The sequence below is a fragment of the Oryctolagus cuniculus genome, chromosome 18, assembly GCF_051225735.1.
Source record: "Oryctolagus cuniculus isolate XC-2025 breed Fujian yellow rabbit chromosome 18, ASM5122573v1, whole genome shotgun sequence".
Classification (NCBI taxonomy): domain Eukaryota; kingdom Metazoa; phylum Chordata; class Mammalia; order Lagomorpha; family Leporidae; genus Oryctolagus; species Oryctolagus cuniculus.
The window spans coordinates 8,686,536-8,701,682 of NC_142884.1; the positions used below are offsets into that span (position 1 = coordinate 8,686,536).

The window sequence follows — 15,147 nt, forward strand, 5'->3', positions numbered from 1 at the left end:
GCCGGTGTTTTGGATATGCTGGGTTAACTGCAGGATGTCATTAGCATCCACACCCCTGCTCCTTGAGTTCTCCCTTTTAATGTGGTTCCTGGAGCGCCTGGAATGACACACCGGCCTTCATCCTGTTTCTACTGGACGGAGCTGCTCCGGGATAGACAGAAAGATAAGCGAGGGAATTACATGGTGCGTCAGCTGGGGATCAGCACCCCGGGGAGAAGGCAGGTGTGGGAGGGGTCAGGGCGGGGGGGCCAGGGAAGGCGTCTCGGATGTGGCCTCCAATACAGGCTCAGGGGGATGAAGCGAGCAGGCAGGGGGTGTGGGCAGCAAAGCCCCCACTCCAGAGAGTGAGTGCAAAGGCCCAGGGGCAGAGTGGCTCTGTGCACGCGCCAGTGCGGGCGGCCACCGTGGCTGGGGCTCGGTGATCCAGGGGAGAGGGGCAGGAGCTGTAGCTCAGCCTTGGGGCCTGTGACTGGATTCTGCTACTCAGCTGCCCTGACACCTGGGCACACCTGCCCTTACCCACAGACCCCCAGACTCGTCTCTGGACGGGGCTCCCTCCTCCACAACCGGCCTGCATCCCCCTCCAGGACCCGGCTCTGCTCCGACGGGCTGGGGGTCCTGGCCGGTGGGTGGAGCCTGCCCTGCTCCCAGACAATCAAAGGTGGGGGGCTCCACCCTGCCCCCCGGGGCGCCACGCACAGAGGGGCGGGAGCAGCTCCCAGGCAGCCTGGGCAGCGCCAGGACAATGCCCGCCCGCAGCCTGTCCCCGCCTCAGTGGCCCGTGTCACTGTCGCCCACACCGGACACCGGATGCTTCCGCCTCCCTGCCCCCCACCCCCTGGGAGAAGCCCTGCAGACACCCAGCTCCCTGGTGTGGCCCCAACACCCTCAGCTCCCCGCATGCACACTCACAGGCGCCCTCTCCTCACACCCCCGCCAGCGGTCCGGGCTGCCCCGGACTCCCTAGAGCTCTTGGATCTCAAACCCCGGTCCCTGCGCCCGGAGAGGAGCCGGCGACCCTCTGCCCCACAGGCCCCAAATCCACAGGGCTCACCCCAGCCCACTTGGTCTGCCCAGAGCCGAACTCCATCCGTGGGACTTTACCCCCACCCCACCCACTTCCTCGCAGCCCCGTGGCCTTTGACCAGGAAGGGTTTGGGAGTTTCGGCAGTCGCTCAGCCCTGTGCCTCCTCTCCCTGGAGCCAGGAGTCCAGGCCCCGCCCCTCCTCCCTGGGACCACAAGGGCGAGGCCCCCACCTCACAGCAGAGGGACTGAGGGGAGGCCGCTGCGCTGAGGGTGGCCACAGCCCACCCCCCCTACCTCCCCACCCCCCGTGGGCTCACAGCCCTGGCTCCAAGGGTGAGCCCGCCCCGCCCCGCCCCACCCCGCCCCAGTGGCAGGAAGGCTCTGCCAGGGCTCATTACTGTCACCTGCCCAGGGCGGGGCGGGCACCGCTGGGCTTGAAAAGGAAAGGCAGCAGGGAGCCGCCCGAGGCAGGGGCCGGGGCCTCCCATCCAGGCCTCTGACCTCAGCCTGCTGCTGATTCCAGAGGGCAGGGCCCCCCTCCTCCCGCAGACGCAGGGGTCCAGCCCCTGCCTCCTCCTTCAGACCCAGGGGTCCAGCCCCAGCCCCTCCTCCCTCAGACCCAGGGGTCCAGCCCCAGCCCTCCTCCCTCAGACCCAGGGGTCCAGCTCCAGTCCCTCCTCCCCCAGACCCAGGGGTCCAGGCCCCCAGCCCTCTTCCCTCAAACCCAGGGGTCCCTCCCTCAGATCCAGGGGTCCAGCCCCTGCCTCCTCCCTCAGACCCAGGGGTCCAGGCCCAGCCCCTCCTCCCTCAGACCCAGGAGTCCAGCCCCAGCCCTCCTCCCTCAGACCCAGGGGTCCAGCCCAGTCCCCCTCCCTAGACCCAGAGGTCCAGCCCCAGCCCCTCCTCTCTCAGACCCAGGAGTCCAGCCCCTGCCTCCTCCCTCAGAACCAGGGGTCCAGCCCCTGCCTCCTCCCTCAGATCCAGGGGTCCAGGCCCAGCCCCTCCTCTCTCAGACCCAGGGGTCCAGCCCCAGCCCCTCCTCTCTCAGACCCAGGGGTCCAGCCCCAGCCCCTCCTCTCTCAGACCCAGGGGTCCAGCCCCCGCCTCCTCCCTCAGACCCTGGGGTCCAGCCCCCGCCCCTCCTCTCTCAGACCCAGGGGTCCAGCCCCAATCCCACCTCTCTCAGACCCAGGGGTCCAGCCCCAGCCCTCCTCCCTCAGATCCAGGGGTCCAGCCCCAGCCCCTCCTCCCTCAGACCCAGGGGTCCAGCCCCCGCCCCTCCTCCCTCAGACCCAGGGGTCCAGCCCTTGCCTCCTCCCTCAGACCCAGGGGTCCAGCCCCAGCCCCTCCTCCCTCAGACCCAGGGGTCCAGCCCCAGCCCCTCCTCCCTCAGACCCAGGGTCAGCCCCAGCCCTCCTCCCTCAGACCCAGGGGTCCAGCCCCAGCCCCTCCTCCCTCAGACCCAGGGTCAGCCCCGCCCTCCCTCCCAGACCCAGGATGTGCACCGCGGCTCGGGTCCTTTCTTTCCTCCTAACCCGGGAGCCCGGCTCGCGGGTCTTCCTGAGGCCGGGGGTACCGGCCACAGCGCCGGTCCCCAGACCCAGGAGTCCTCTCGGCCGGTCCCTGGCGCCAGGATCGCCCCTCCCCCCGACCCCGCGGACCCTTGGGGTTACCTGGGGACGCCGGCCGGAGCAGGGAGATGGGGAGGGGGCACGGGAATCCCCGCGCCGCTTCAGAGCCCTCAGGTGCGACTACCTCCGCGGTCCTGCGTGGGGCGGGGCCGCGTCGCCTTACGGGGCGGGAGCCGGCTCTGACGTCACCCGGCACCTGCCGGGCTCGGGGAGGGGCGGGGCCTGGAGCCCAAGGGCCTTTGACAGGAGGAGGGGGAGGAGCCGGCGGCCAGGTGGGCGGCGGCGGTGCCAGGGGCTGCCCTCCCCCTCCTCCCGGTGGGCAAAGGTCAGCGACCCACGCGTGCGCGAGGATCCAGCTGAGGACTCCCGGGGTTCGGATGCCCTGCAGCGGCCCTTGAAATGAAGAAGCCAACGCGGAGAAGAATTCTGCTTCGCCATTTAGTCTCTCGGGGCCTCAGTCTTCCCAGCCCGGAAATGGGACGCCGCCTCCACAGTGTCACATTCCAGCCTCCCGTACTCTGGCCTCGTGGCGCGGAGGAGGAAGACCGGAACGCGCGCACCTGCTGCGTGCCCCGTGCTTTTCCGGCTGTAACTCCCAGAGCGGCTCCAGCCGTCAGGGACGTCTCCATTTCCCAGGTGGGGAAACTGAGGCATGGAGCACAGAAGCAGGCGCCCAGGGTCGCGCACGCAGCACTCCCGCCGGTCCAGAGAGAGACTTAGGGGGGCGGCCACCGCCGCGGGGTGTACAGGGTTAGAGGACCCGAGGGAAAACTGGCTCTGAACTCTGCTTCCCCCACGCCTCCCCCGCGGCCAGCGCCTCGGGCCAGGCTCAGTGTTTCTGGTCTGTGAAATGGGTACAGCATAACTCGCCCCGAGTGTTAACACGATTACGAAACGGTTTCGGCATAAACGTGAAAGCGCCCAAGTACCTTCCCGGGGGCCCAGAAACGTCTCCCCCTGCCCTCTGCCTCCGCCGGCCGGGACCCCCCTTCTCCCGCCCCCGAATCTGCAGGGGGCGGCCGGGGCCTCTGCCATCATGAAGGCGATGACTCAGGGATTAAAGTCTCCCGGGTCCCAAAGACAGCCTCGGCGGCCCCTTCCGCGGCTCAGGCCCGGGGCAGCGGCGAGGACCCCGACCCGGCCCCGCACCCGGCGGGAACCGGGCCAAGCCGGGGCGGGGGGCGGAGGTGCTGACGCGCCGCCCCCGCCCCCGCGGCGCCCCGGCGCGCGCCCAAGGTGAGCGGCGGCGCCCGCGCCCCGGCCCCGGCCCCGGCCGTCCGCGCCGGCCTCCGCGGCCGCGTCGCAGCCCCCAGCCTCTCGTCTCCCCGCGGCCAGTCTTGCTCCGCCACCTCAGCCGGGCTGCCGGCCCCCGGGCACTCACCGGCTTCCAGAGCCGTCCGGAGGCCTCGGCCTGTGCAGAAAGAGGGGCGGGCCGGCCAAGACGACCCCGCCCCCGCGAGCACAGGCGGGACCAATCGGTGCCCGCTGCGGCAAGCTACGGCCCCGCCCATGGGGAGCGGCAACCGCCAATCAAAAGGAGCGGCTGGTGGGCAGGGCCAATGAGAAGTTGCTGCAGGGTGCCAGCCGTGGGAAAAGAACCCGGCCGGAGCGCCGAGCCGGGCGGCGCGGTCGTGGGTGGGACCCGAGCCCTGACGGGCGGCCGGCGCGACCAATGACGAGGCGCGGGGGGCGCCCAGGGGCAGTCGGCCCCAGGGGCCCGGGGTGAATGGGCCGCTTTGTGCGCCGGGCTTGAATGGGGAGCTTTGTGAGCGCCGGCGTGGAGGGGGGCGGCTGGAGGCCGGAATGCCTCGGTCCCCGGGGGAGCCGGCGGGCTGGACGGCCGGGAGAGAGAATTCGCTTTTGTCGAACGCCGGCCGCGTCCCGGGCAGGCTCCCAGGTGTGGGCGGTGACAGCGCCAGGAGCGAGGATGCGCGTGCATGGAGTGCCCGGTGTGTGTACCTGCGTGGTCTCACCCAGGAAAGCCCTGGCAGTTGGTGCTATTAGGAGCGTCACGCTCGGATGAGGTCAGCCCACGCTGGGCCGGGCGCCAGGGCCGGCCCATGGCAGTGTCCGGAGCGGGTGCTAGGAACACGCAGACGAACCAGGGATAAAGATGGCGATGGGGATACAGACGGGGAGGGCAGGAAGCGGTGGTCCCGGGCAACTCGGCTTCTCTGTTCAGAACCTTCCATTTCGCCCAATAAAAGTCCCGCCCTGCGCCGTAGCCACAGCCCATTGCCCCTTCTGGTCTCACCCCCTCCCTGCCCCATCACTTGGGCTCCCAGCTGCCCTTTGACCCCTGCCGCACCCCACCCCTGCCTTCCATGGTTTCCGCCACCTGCTCCTCCCCCCAGGAGCCCTGTTCTCCCAGGTTTACCACAGAGTGAGGCCACCTCCCTCCACCATCCTGGATTCTGCTCCTGCCAATGGTTTCCTGCTAAATCTCCAGGGCCTGGTATGCAGTGGGGGTTTAATAATGTTTGCTGTATAGGCAGCAACAAGTCCTTGTATGATGTGGATTAAACGGATTGGTGTATACAAAAAATTCTGGCACTGGGAAAAAGGTTAAAGAGGCAAGCCGTGGTAATTATCGTGACGGGTGTTACCTGTGGTCCTACTAAGAGCAGGCAGGAGGGACCTCCCTGTGGGAGGAGCAGAGAAAGGGGGCAGGGAAAGATGGGGAGTCAGAGACCGAGCTGGGTGTGGAGGGCTCGAGGGCAGCAGTGGCAGCTCCCAGCACGAAGCGCTGAGACAGCCGACGCCACCTCCCACCTTGCAGATGGGAAAACTGAGGCCAGGAGAAGGAGAGCCTGTGGCGATGCCTCAGCTTGTGTCGTGCCAAGAGCGTGACTGGCGCCATCTCAGCCATCGTGTGCCGGCCCGGAGCGCTCGGGAGCCACTGCCGGAATCCGCAGGCCAGATCGGGGCTCGTGCGCTGTCGTCCAAGGCAGAGCCAGGGCTCTTATCACCCTGCTTGGGGTGTTCTCCACAGTGAGATGCAGAGACCAGACGGTGAGGACAACGAGAGCTGTTCGTGGAGTGTTGATTGCGTGCTGGACATTGTGCCCTCGGAAGGCACTAACTCATCACATTCACTTTACAACCCTGTGATGGTACCTTTGTTTCCTCTGTTTTATGGATAGGAGACGCAGCTCAGAGACAGGAGAAATCAGTGCCTCAGGGCACCAGGGGAGAGTGTGGACGGGCAGGGGAGAGTGTGGACGGGCAGGGGAGAGTGTGGATGGGCAGGGGAGAGTGTGGACGGGCGGGGGAGAGTGTGGACGGGCGGGGGAGAGTGTGGACAGGGAGGGGAGAGTGTGGATGGGCAGGGGAGAGTGTGGACAGGGAGGGGAGAGTGTGGACGGGCAGGGGAGAGTGTGGACGGGCGGGGGAGAGTGTGGACAGGGAGGGGAGAGTGTGGACAGGGAGGGGAGAGTGTGGATGGGCAGGGGAGAGTGTGGACGGGCAGGGGAGAGTGTGGACGGGCGGGGGAGAGTGTGGACGGGCGGGGGAGAGTGTGAACAGGGAGGGGAGAGTGTGGACAGGGAGGGGAGAGTGTGGATGGGCAGGGGAGAGTGTGGACAGGGAGGGGAGAGTGTGGACGGGCAGGGGAGAGTGTGGACAGGCAGGGGAGAGTGTGGACAGGCAGGGGAGAGTGTGGACAGGGAGGGAAGAGTGTGGACAGGGAGGGGAGATTGTGGACAGGGAGGGGAGAGTGTGGACGGGCAGGGGAGAGTGTGGACGGGCGGGGGAGAGTGTGGACGGGCAGGGGAGAGTGTGGACGGGCAGGGGAGAGCGTGGACGGGCGGGGGAGAGTGTGGACAGGGAGGGGAGAGTGTGGACAGGGAGGGGAGAGTGTGGACAGGCAGGGGAGAGTGTGGACGGGCAGGGGAGAGTGTGGACGGGCGGGGGAGAGTGTGGACGGGCAGGGGAGAGTGTGGACGGGCAGGGGAGAGCGTGGACGGGCGGGGGAGAGTGTGGACAGGGAGGGGAGAGTGTGGACAGGGAGGGGAGAGTGTGGACAGGCAGGGGAGAGTGTGGATGGGCAGGGGAGAGTGTGGACGGGCGGGGGAGAGTGTGGACAGGGAGGCGAGAGTGTGGATGGGCAGGGGAGAGTGTGGACAGGGAGGGGAGAGTGTGGACGGGCAGGGGAGAGTGTGGACGGGCGGGGGAGAGTGTGGACAGGGAGGGGAGAGTGTGGACAGGGAGGGGAGAGTGTGGACGGGCGGGGGAGAGTGTGGACAGGGAGGGGAGAGTGTGGACAGGGAGGGGAGAGTGTGGATGGGCAGGGGAGAGTGTGGACGGGCAGGGGAGAGTGTGGACGGGCGGGGGAGAGTGTGGACGGGCAGGGGAGAGTGTGGACAGGCAGGGGAGAGTGTGGACGGGAATGCAACAGTTTCACTCCAGGAAGAAGCCTCTGGCACCCACATTCCAACCACAATCTGCCTGGCAACTGGTGATGTCATCAACCCCACCCAGGACTAAATCTACCTGGCAACTGGTGATGTCATCGCTCGCAATCTGCAGGGACTAAGTCCTGCTCTCTCTGGGGTAACAGTATCATGACCGATACTCCTGATAACGAGCTGCCTTTGCAGAGGGCAGCCTGCCCGCCGTGCTGAGAACTTGCGCAGCTGCTGGTGTTTACTGAGTGCTTTCTCTGCACCAGGCACAGTGTCCCGCCTTCTATCGACATCCTCCCGGTAACCCTAAATGGTGTTAACATCACACCCATTGTACAGATGAAGAACCTGAGGCACAGGTAGAAAGCGGCAGAGCCTAGATCCGAATGCAGCGTAGCCCGGCTCCCAAGCTCGGGCTACAGATCGCTCCAGGAAGCCACCAGAGAAAGGCTGAGAGCCCAGAGACCACAGCTGGGGTGGCACCGCACAGCCTCTGTGCCCTGCACCTGTCCTCTCCCAAGCCCGCCAGAGAGGGTCTTCAAGGTAAAGCCCACACTCATTCCCCTGGGGGCCGAGGCCTCCCCATGGCCGCTGTCTCTGCAGCCCAGCACTAGGGTCATCAGCTGTCGGCGACAAAGGTGCCGGACTGACCGCAGTGGAGAGGTGCTCGGGAAGGGGGGGCTGGGATGCCGGGCTGGGTGTGTCTGGGGAGAGCGAGGCAGGAATGTGTGAGCTTTCGGAGTCTCCGGAGGATCCAGGTTGCAGGCACGGATCGGAGCATGCAGAATCTGAGCGAGGGCGGCACGGACAGGGACACGGAGAGGGGGGGGAGCCAGCAGGGGGCCAAGATGATAGGCGGAAAGGAAAGGGTGGGGCTGCAAGGGGAGGATCCAGGGAGGCAGGGACAGGGCTGCTTTGCGGAGAATAGGAGAGTCTGGGGGGATGTTTTTGAGCAAGAGGGGGGCAGCTTGCGTGCCTGGTGTGTGGCGGGAGAGGGACGGGGAGAGAGGCCGCAGGGCCCCGCATCGGTCCTGCCTGCCGCCCTCCTGGGCACCTCCCGCTGGCAAAGGCTTGCATGCCTGGTGTTTATTTTTGGTCACTGAGTTGTTGTTTGCCTGCATGTGACTCGGAACTGGACTGCGCTTGGGGACAAGAGCGAGCCAGTGGCCTCGTGTGGGTCCCAGAAGAGTGGCAGGCTCAGTCCTGTGAGAACAGATATTCGCTGAGTGCCTACTACGTGCCCAGCGCTGTTCCGGGCCACTCGGCGGAGGCTGCATACGAGAAGCCGGACAGCAAGTGCAGCCAGCTGCGTGGCCGGTCTGGGCTCCACGTGTCGCAGCCAGGGCCCATGGGTAAACGAATGGGGAGGGTGTGTGCCGATAAAACTTTATTCACACACACAGGGAGAATGGGGCTCCTGGGCAGCCGTTAGCAGACCCACTTTAGACACTGGGGAGAGCGAGGTGCAAAGACGGAGTCCCGGCTCCCAAGAACACTCAGGTGCCAGTCTGCTCCCTCCCAGCTCCCATCACAAAGCCCATCTCCTCTCCCTCCCTCACTCCACTCTAGACACGCTGGCCTCCTCCGTGCTGCCCAAACGCAGCAGGCTTAGCCCCGCCTCGGGACCTTTGCACGTGCCATTCTCTGCACCTGGACCACTGCTTCCCTAGGTGCAAGGCCACGCCCTCACGTCCTTCCAGCCTTGCTCAACTATCACCTCTTCAGTGAGGCTCTCCCGGGGCCCCGGTCCCCCGATGCCCTTCGCCCTGTCCTGTGCATTCCTCTGCCCCGGCTCTCGCTGTCTTCCAGCAGAGCCGAGCGGAGGGGGTTCTTTTAAACAGTGGTCAGGGAGAGTTCTCCAAGGAGGGGGCGGTGGGAGGGAGCAGGTGACAGGTGACAGTGATGGACAAGGAAGTGACTAGACGGGCATGTGACAGACGAGTGGGCACACGGATGAATGAGGCAGCATTTGGCTGCTGGATTAATGAATGGATGAGGAAACAGACGACTCAGTGAATAAGTAAGTTGGCGGACTGATGAAGGAATCAGTCAACGCATAAGGACAAGGATACACGAACATGGAGATGGACAGACGACACGCAGGTGGACGCATGGATGAGTGAGTTGCTGAAAGGGTGAGTGGATGGGTGGATGGATGGATGGATGGGTGGATGGGTGGGTGGATGGATGGATGGTGGATGGGTGGATAGGTGGGTAGGTGGGTAGGTGGATGGATGGGTGGGTGGGTAGATGGATGGATGGGTGGGTGGATGGATGATGGATGGTGGATGGGTGGATGGATGGGTAGGTGGATAGGTGGGTAGGTGGGTGGGTGATGGTTGAGTAGATGGATGGTTGAGTAGATGGATAGATGATGGATGGGTGGATGGGTGATGGTTGAGTGGATGGATGGTGGATGGGTGGATAGGTGGGTGGGTGGATGGATGACAGAGACGAGTGGACAGGTGAGTGGATGGATTGTTTGATAAGTGGTCTTACATGCGTCTGGGTCTTTGCACGTCCTGTGCCTTCTGCCTGTTGCTCCCCCTTCCCGGCTCTCCACACCAGGGAACTCCAGCTCAGCTTCGGGACGCCCCAGGACAGAGTAGAGAGGGCTCCCCGCTGCCCCCTGCCATGGTGTGCTCCCTCTCCTACTGACGCTCTGACCGCTGGGCTGGAGTCCTCTGTCCACCAGCCCCTGTGCACAGCAGCCGCCCCTCTGGGCTCCTGCGTCCATGCCATGTGCGTGTCCCCAGCCTGACCCAGCACAGGGCTGGCACGCGGGGTGGGGAGGTGTCCAGAGAGGCACGCGTTCCCATGAGTGAGGATGAAGTGCGTCTCTGAGCGGAGACACAGGTCTCTGACATCCTTGCGGTCTGCATGGTGTGCGGAGTGTGTCAGGGTGGACAGCTCAGCGGCCACTCTGTTCCTCTCACTCGCACTGGCCCCTGGCATTGCATCACTCAGCTGACCAGCTTGCAGGCCAGAGGACGGGGCCGAGTCTGACCCATCCCTGGGGCCGGTTGTTCTGTAAAGACCGGAATCAGACTCAGCTTAGGTTCCTCAGATCTCCTAGCCCAGCACCTGGGGCACACAGAGGCCTCAGGGAGCGGGGTTGACCGAGAAAACGAATGGAAGCATGGTTTCTGTACTGAGTGAGCTCCTACTCATGCTTCAAAACCCAACTCAAAAAACAAACAGAAAGAAGCACATGTGACTCCAAGGGCCAGGACTGTAACAGCAGGTAAAGCCACAGCCTGCAGTGCCGGCATCCCATGCGGGCGCTGCTCCACTCCTGATATAGATCCCTGATGATGGCCTGGGAAAAGCAGCTGAAGACGGCCCCGCACGAAGCTCCACGCTCCTGCTTCAGCCTGGCCCAGCCCTGGCTGATGTGGCCATTTGGGGAGTGAACCAGTGGACGAAAGCTCGCTCGCTCTCGCTCTCTCTCTCTCTCCTCTCTCTGGAACTCTCCCTTTCGAATAAAATAAATCTTTTAAAAATAAATCAACGGGCTGTGCCTTTGTGGTTGAGTTATAGACGCCAGGGGCTTCCATTGTGCTGGGCGCTGTGCGTCTCTGTGAGCTGACAAAGCCAGTTGCCACCTGGGGAGGCTCATGTGACAAGAAACTGAGGGTGGCCCCCGAGCAGCAGCCCCGGGAACCGAGCCCTGCCCACAACCGTGTGAGCCTGGAAACCAATTCTCTTCCCCACCTGAGCCTGGAGCTGAGACCACAGCCCAGCCAACCCCCTTATAGCTTGTGAGACCCGAGGCAGGGGACTGCCACTGCTGTTTTGACAACATGACTTCTTTGAAGTAAAGCTATTTTAGTTACACACAGAAAGAGAAGAAATCAAACAACAGAGCAACATTTCCACGGACCAACTCCCTCCACCCCACAGCACCTGCCTGATGCACCCTGAGAGAATTTTGCTGTGGGCTTTTCTTTCTTTCTTTTTTTTTTTTTTATTTGATAGAGTTAGACAGTGAGAGAGAGAGAGAGAAAGGTCTTCCTTCCTTTGGTTCACCCCCCAAATGGCCGCTACGGCCGGCACTGCACCAATCCGGAGCCAGGAGCCAGGTGCTTCTCCTGGTCTCCCATGCGGGTGCAGGGCCCAAGGACCTGGGCCATCCCCTACTGCCTTCCCAGGCCACAGCAGAGAGCTGGACTGGAAGAGGGGCACCCGGGACTAGAACCTGGCACCCATATGGGATGCCGGCACCACAGGTGGAGGATTAACCAAGTGAGCCACAGCGCCGGCCCCGTGGGCTTTTCTTTTAAGGTTTACTTATTTATTTAAGAGGCAGAGTTACAGAGAGAGAGAGATGCAGAGAAAGAGAGGGAGAGGGAGAGAGGGAGAAAGAGAGATTCCATCTGCTGTTTACTCCCCAAATGGCCACATCGGCCAGGGCTGGGCCAGGAGCTTCTTCTGGGTCTCCCTTGTGGGTGCAGGGGCCCAAGCACTTGGGCCACCTTCTACTGCTTTCCCAGGCCAGAGCAGAGAGCTGGATCGGAAGTGGGGCAGCCGGGACTCAAACCGGCGCCCAGGGAACATCTTAATTGCATGCTAAACACCTGCCCCACTTCCAGCACTTTCTAACATGACCGTAGCTGCCTTATAACCAGAGGGGGGAAAGACCATCACAGCTATTTTTAAAACATTGTTTTCTTTTTTAATTAAGACGATTTCAATTGCACACAGCAAAATGACTTCAAGGAAGAGTGTAACACTTCCCTCCGCAAGCCCCTTCTTCTCGCTTCCCCCTGCAGACGCCCCCTGGTGATGTTCGGTTGTGAATGGTTCCAGAAACATGCACTATTTATCTACAGCAGGGGCCGCCAGACAACGGCCCCGCCTGTGTTTGCGGATAAAGCTGGAACACAGCTGTGCTCACCGGCTGGGCCACGCAGCTACACAGAGACCACGCGGTGCTCCAAGTGGAAAATGCTTATTGTGTGGGCCTCTACAGAAAGGTTGTCAGTCCTTGTTTGCTCATCACCTACAGAAACATTGCAACTTCTTGTGTTCATAGATCCCATCTGATGCAGGCAACTCTGACGCACTCCTCCCGCATTCAAATCACCCTAACCTTTTTCACACCTATATAGTATTCCATAGCCACCCTGTATATGGGCCATCTTTCCAAAGTTCTTAGGCCAGGGGAGTTTGGGGTGGCGGCTATGTCTCCACTTGGGACACCTGTATCCCACATCAGAGCGTCTGGGTGCCAGTCCCCACCGCTCCACTTTTAATCCAGCTTCCTGCAAATGCAGACCCTGGGAGGCAGCGACTCAGGTGACCACGTCAGAATGAGTTCCCAGCTCCTGGCTTTGACCTGGCCCCAGTCTGGCTGTTGCAGGCATTTTGGGGAATGAACCAGCAGACAAAGAATCTTTATCTCTGTGCCTTTCAAAGAAAATGAAAATACATAAAAATTTAGAACATTCCTGGAAATTGCATATTATGAAAAATCACCTATGGAATCCAAATCTTTTTGTATCAAAATGAATTTGTCTTTTAAAAATTACTTATTAAATTTTTTTTTTTAGAAATTTACTTGAAAAGCAGCTTTACATATATAGAGAGAGACAGAGAGACAGAGACAGCGAGAGATCTTCCACCTGCTGGTTCACTCCCCAAATTAGCAGGGAGCTGGATGAGAAGTGGAGCAGCCAAGACTTGAAGCAACGCACATATCGGATGCCAGCCCTGCAGGCAATTGCTAACCCGCTGTGGCACTGGCCCTCAGAATTACGTATTTATGAAGCAGACACACACACACACACACACACACAGAAAGCTTCCATGCACTGGTTCATTCCCTAACTGCCCGCGATGGCCAGAGCTGGGCCAGGCTGAAGCTAGAAGCCAAGAATGCAATCCAGGTCTCCCAGGTGGGTGCAGCGACCCCAGCGCCTGAGCCGTCATTGCGGGCCCCCGCAGTGCGCGCATCCGCGGGGCGCCGGGGTCAGGGACAGAGTCCAGGCGCCCTCACCGCCAGGCACACGCCCACCGCTACTCTCCTGACTTCCACCTCCAGGAACCTCCAAGGCGCCCGCGCATGCACCTTCACAGAGGACGGATGCCCGCGCCCCTTCCTGGGCGGGACCTCGGCCCGCAGTGGGGCTTCCGTAGCTGTCACCAGACACCGAAAAGCGAGGTTCTGAGACGCTGCGGCTGGGAGCGAGGCCTGCAGACCCCCGCCCCCGCCGCCGGCCCGTGCGCTCTCAGCCCCTCCGGGCGCGCCCGGCCACACCCGCCCCGCTGCTGTCCTGGGATCCGCTTCCCAGCGGGCGCCCTTGGTGGCCCCGGCCGAGGGCAGAATCAGGGTCCCGCACCGTCACTCCGTGACAAAGCGAGCTCCTTCCCCCCACCCCTCACCCACGGGGACTCCAGCCTGTGGGTGTGGCTGCTTGGCTGCCTCCCACCCACCCCACCCACCCCACCCACCGTGGGTGTGACTGCTTGTGGGCGGGGAGGCGCGGGGGCGGCGCAAGGGACAGGACAGCGGCCAGGGAAGGGAAAAGTCCCAGAGGAACACACGCCAGCAGTGGACATCGTGGAACCCGCGCCCAGTCCGCGACTCCTCCACAACCAGCCTCCCTGTGTGTTCTCCGGGTTCAGCCTGTGCGGGACTAGGCAGGCAGGGAGTCCAGGCTGTGCCCCGATGTCCCCAGTAACTGCGCCACAGCGGACAGAGGGTTAAGTCCACGCACGGCCTGCGTTCAACACACAGCGAACGCACCCAATCCAGGTTGGCAGCTATGGTCGTCGGGAAAGGGCCTCGCCTTTGCCTCCTCCGTCAGGAAGCCCTCCCTGATTGTCCACCCAGCCTCTCCCCGCCCCTCCACATGCCCGCCCTGCCTGCTCACCTGTCGGTTGACCCCACTGGGCCTCGAGCTCCCCAAGGGCTGGGCCCAGGACCGGCTTATCTCGGGTTCCCCAGAGCCTGGCATCGAGGCGGCTGTCCCTTGGGCCTCCGGAACCTTCTGTGCACCTGAACAGAACACAGGTCGGGAGGGCGACAAGGCAGGTGTATAATTAACGAATATATGACGGGCTGTATACATAACAGCATGGTGACCAGGGTAGCAACACCGCACCACGAGTCCCTGGCTTCACCCATCCTCCCAGCCTGCCTCCTCCCTGCCGCTCCCCGGCTCGCTCCCGCATTCCAGGCTGCCGGGGGCTGACCTGACCGGGAGCCGCCTCGGGGCCAGCCGGGCCCTGTCCTTGGAGCCTCCTTCCCCTCCCTCGGTTCTCACTACCGCAGGTGAGCAGAGGTCACACCTGTGCCCGCCATGCCCGACTCCGAGGGCTCTCGGCCCTTGACTGGTGACACAGACGCTTCCCTGGGACAGTTCTGGGGTTCAGCATTCAAGAGGCAGAGACAGACGACAGACAGAGCTCCCTTTTGCTGGTTCCCTCCCGCAAAAGCCTGAAAATAGCCAGCGGTGGGCTGGGCCGAAGCTGGGCACTCCATCCGGGTCTCCCCCGTGGACGGCAGGAACCCGGTGACTCGAGCCCTCACTGCTGCCCACCAGGGTCAGCGTTAGCAGGAAGCCGGAGTCGGGAGCAGGAGCGGGAGCGGAGCCCGGCACTGCAGCGCGGGACGCGGCTTCACCACCGGCACCGTTGCCGGCCCTGGTGCCGGGTCATTTTCCACAGCAGCAGCAGGAGTGTCCCACAGCCGCTTTGCGGAGTAATTGTGCAATTTCTTTTCTTTTTTTCTTTTTGACAGGCAGAGTTAGACAGTGAGAGAGAGAGAGAGAGAGAGAGAGAGAGAGAGAGAGAGGTCTTGCTTCCATTGGTTCACCCCCCCAAATGGCCGCTGCAGCCGGCGCACCGTGCTGATCCGAAGCCAGGAGCCAGGTGCTTCTCCTGGTCTCCCATGGGGTACAGTGCCCAAGCACTTGGGCCATCCTCCACTGCACTCCCGGGCCACAGCAGAGAGCTGGCCTGGAAGAGGGGCAACCAGGACAGACTCCGGTGCCCCGACCGGGACTAGAACCTGGTGTGCCGGCACCGCAGGTAGAGGGTTAGCCTAGTGAGCTGCGGCGCCGGCTTAATTGTGCAATTTCTT

General features: G+C 63.2%; 1 protein-coding gene across 8 annotated transcripts in view; it reads right to left on the reverse strand.

The window, feature by feature from the left end:
* Nucleotides 1-14,087, reverse strand: part of MYH14 (myosin heavy chain 14) — a 71,320-nt gene extending 57,233 nt beyond the window's left edge. For 2 of the 8 annotated variants that reach the window (XM_070063012.2, XM_070063010.2), the window contains exon 1: nucleotides 13,937-14,087. In XM_070063012.2, coding sequence (XP_069919113.2) covers nucleotides 13,937-14,020 — 84 coding nt within the window. In that variant the 5' untranslated portion in view covers nucleotides 14,021-14,087. Of the gene's footprint in view, nucleotides 1-2,700; nucleotides 2,831-4,039; nucleotides 4,145-13,936 lie in introns of those variants that run through there. The other 6 variants (XM_070063018.2, XM_070063015.2, XM_070063017.2 and 3 more) reach the window with 4 other exon arrangements.
* Between the last annotated feature and the right edge of the window lie 1,060 nt (nucleotides 14,088-15,147).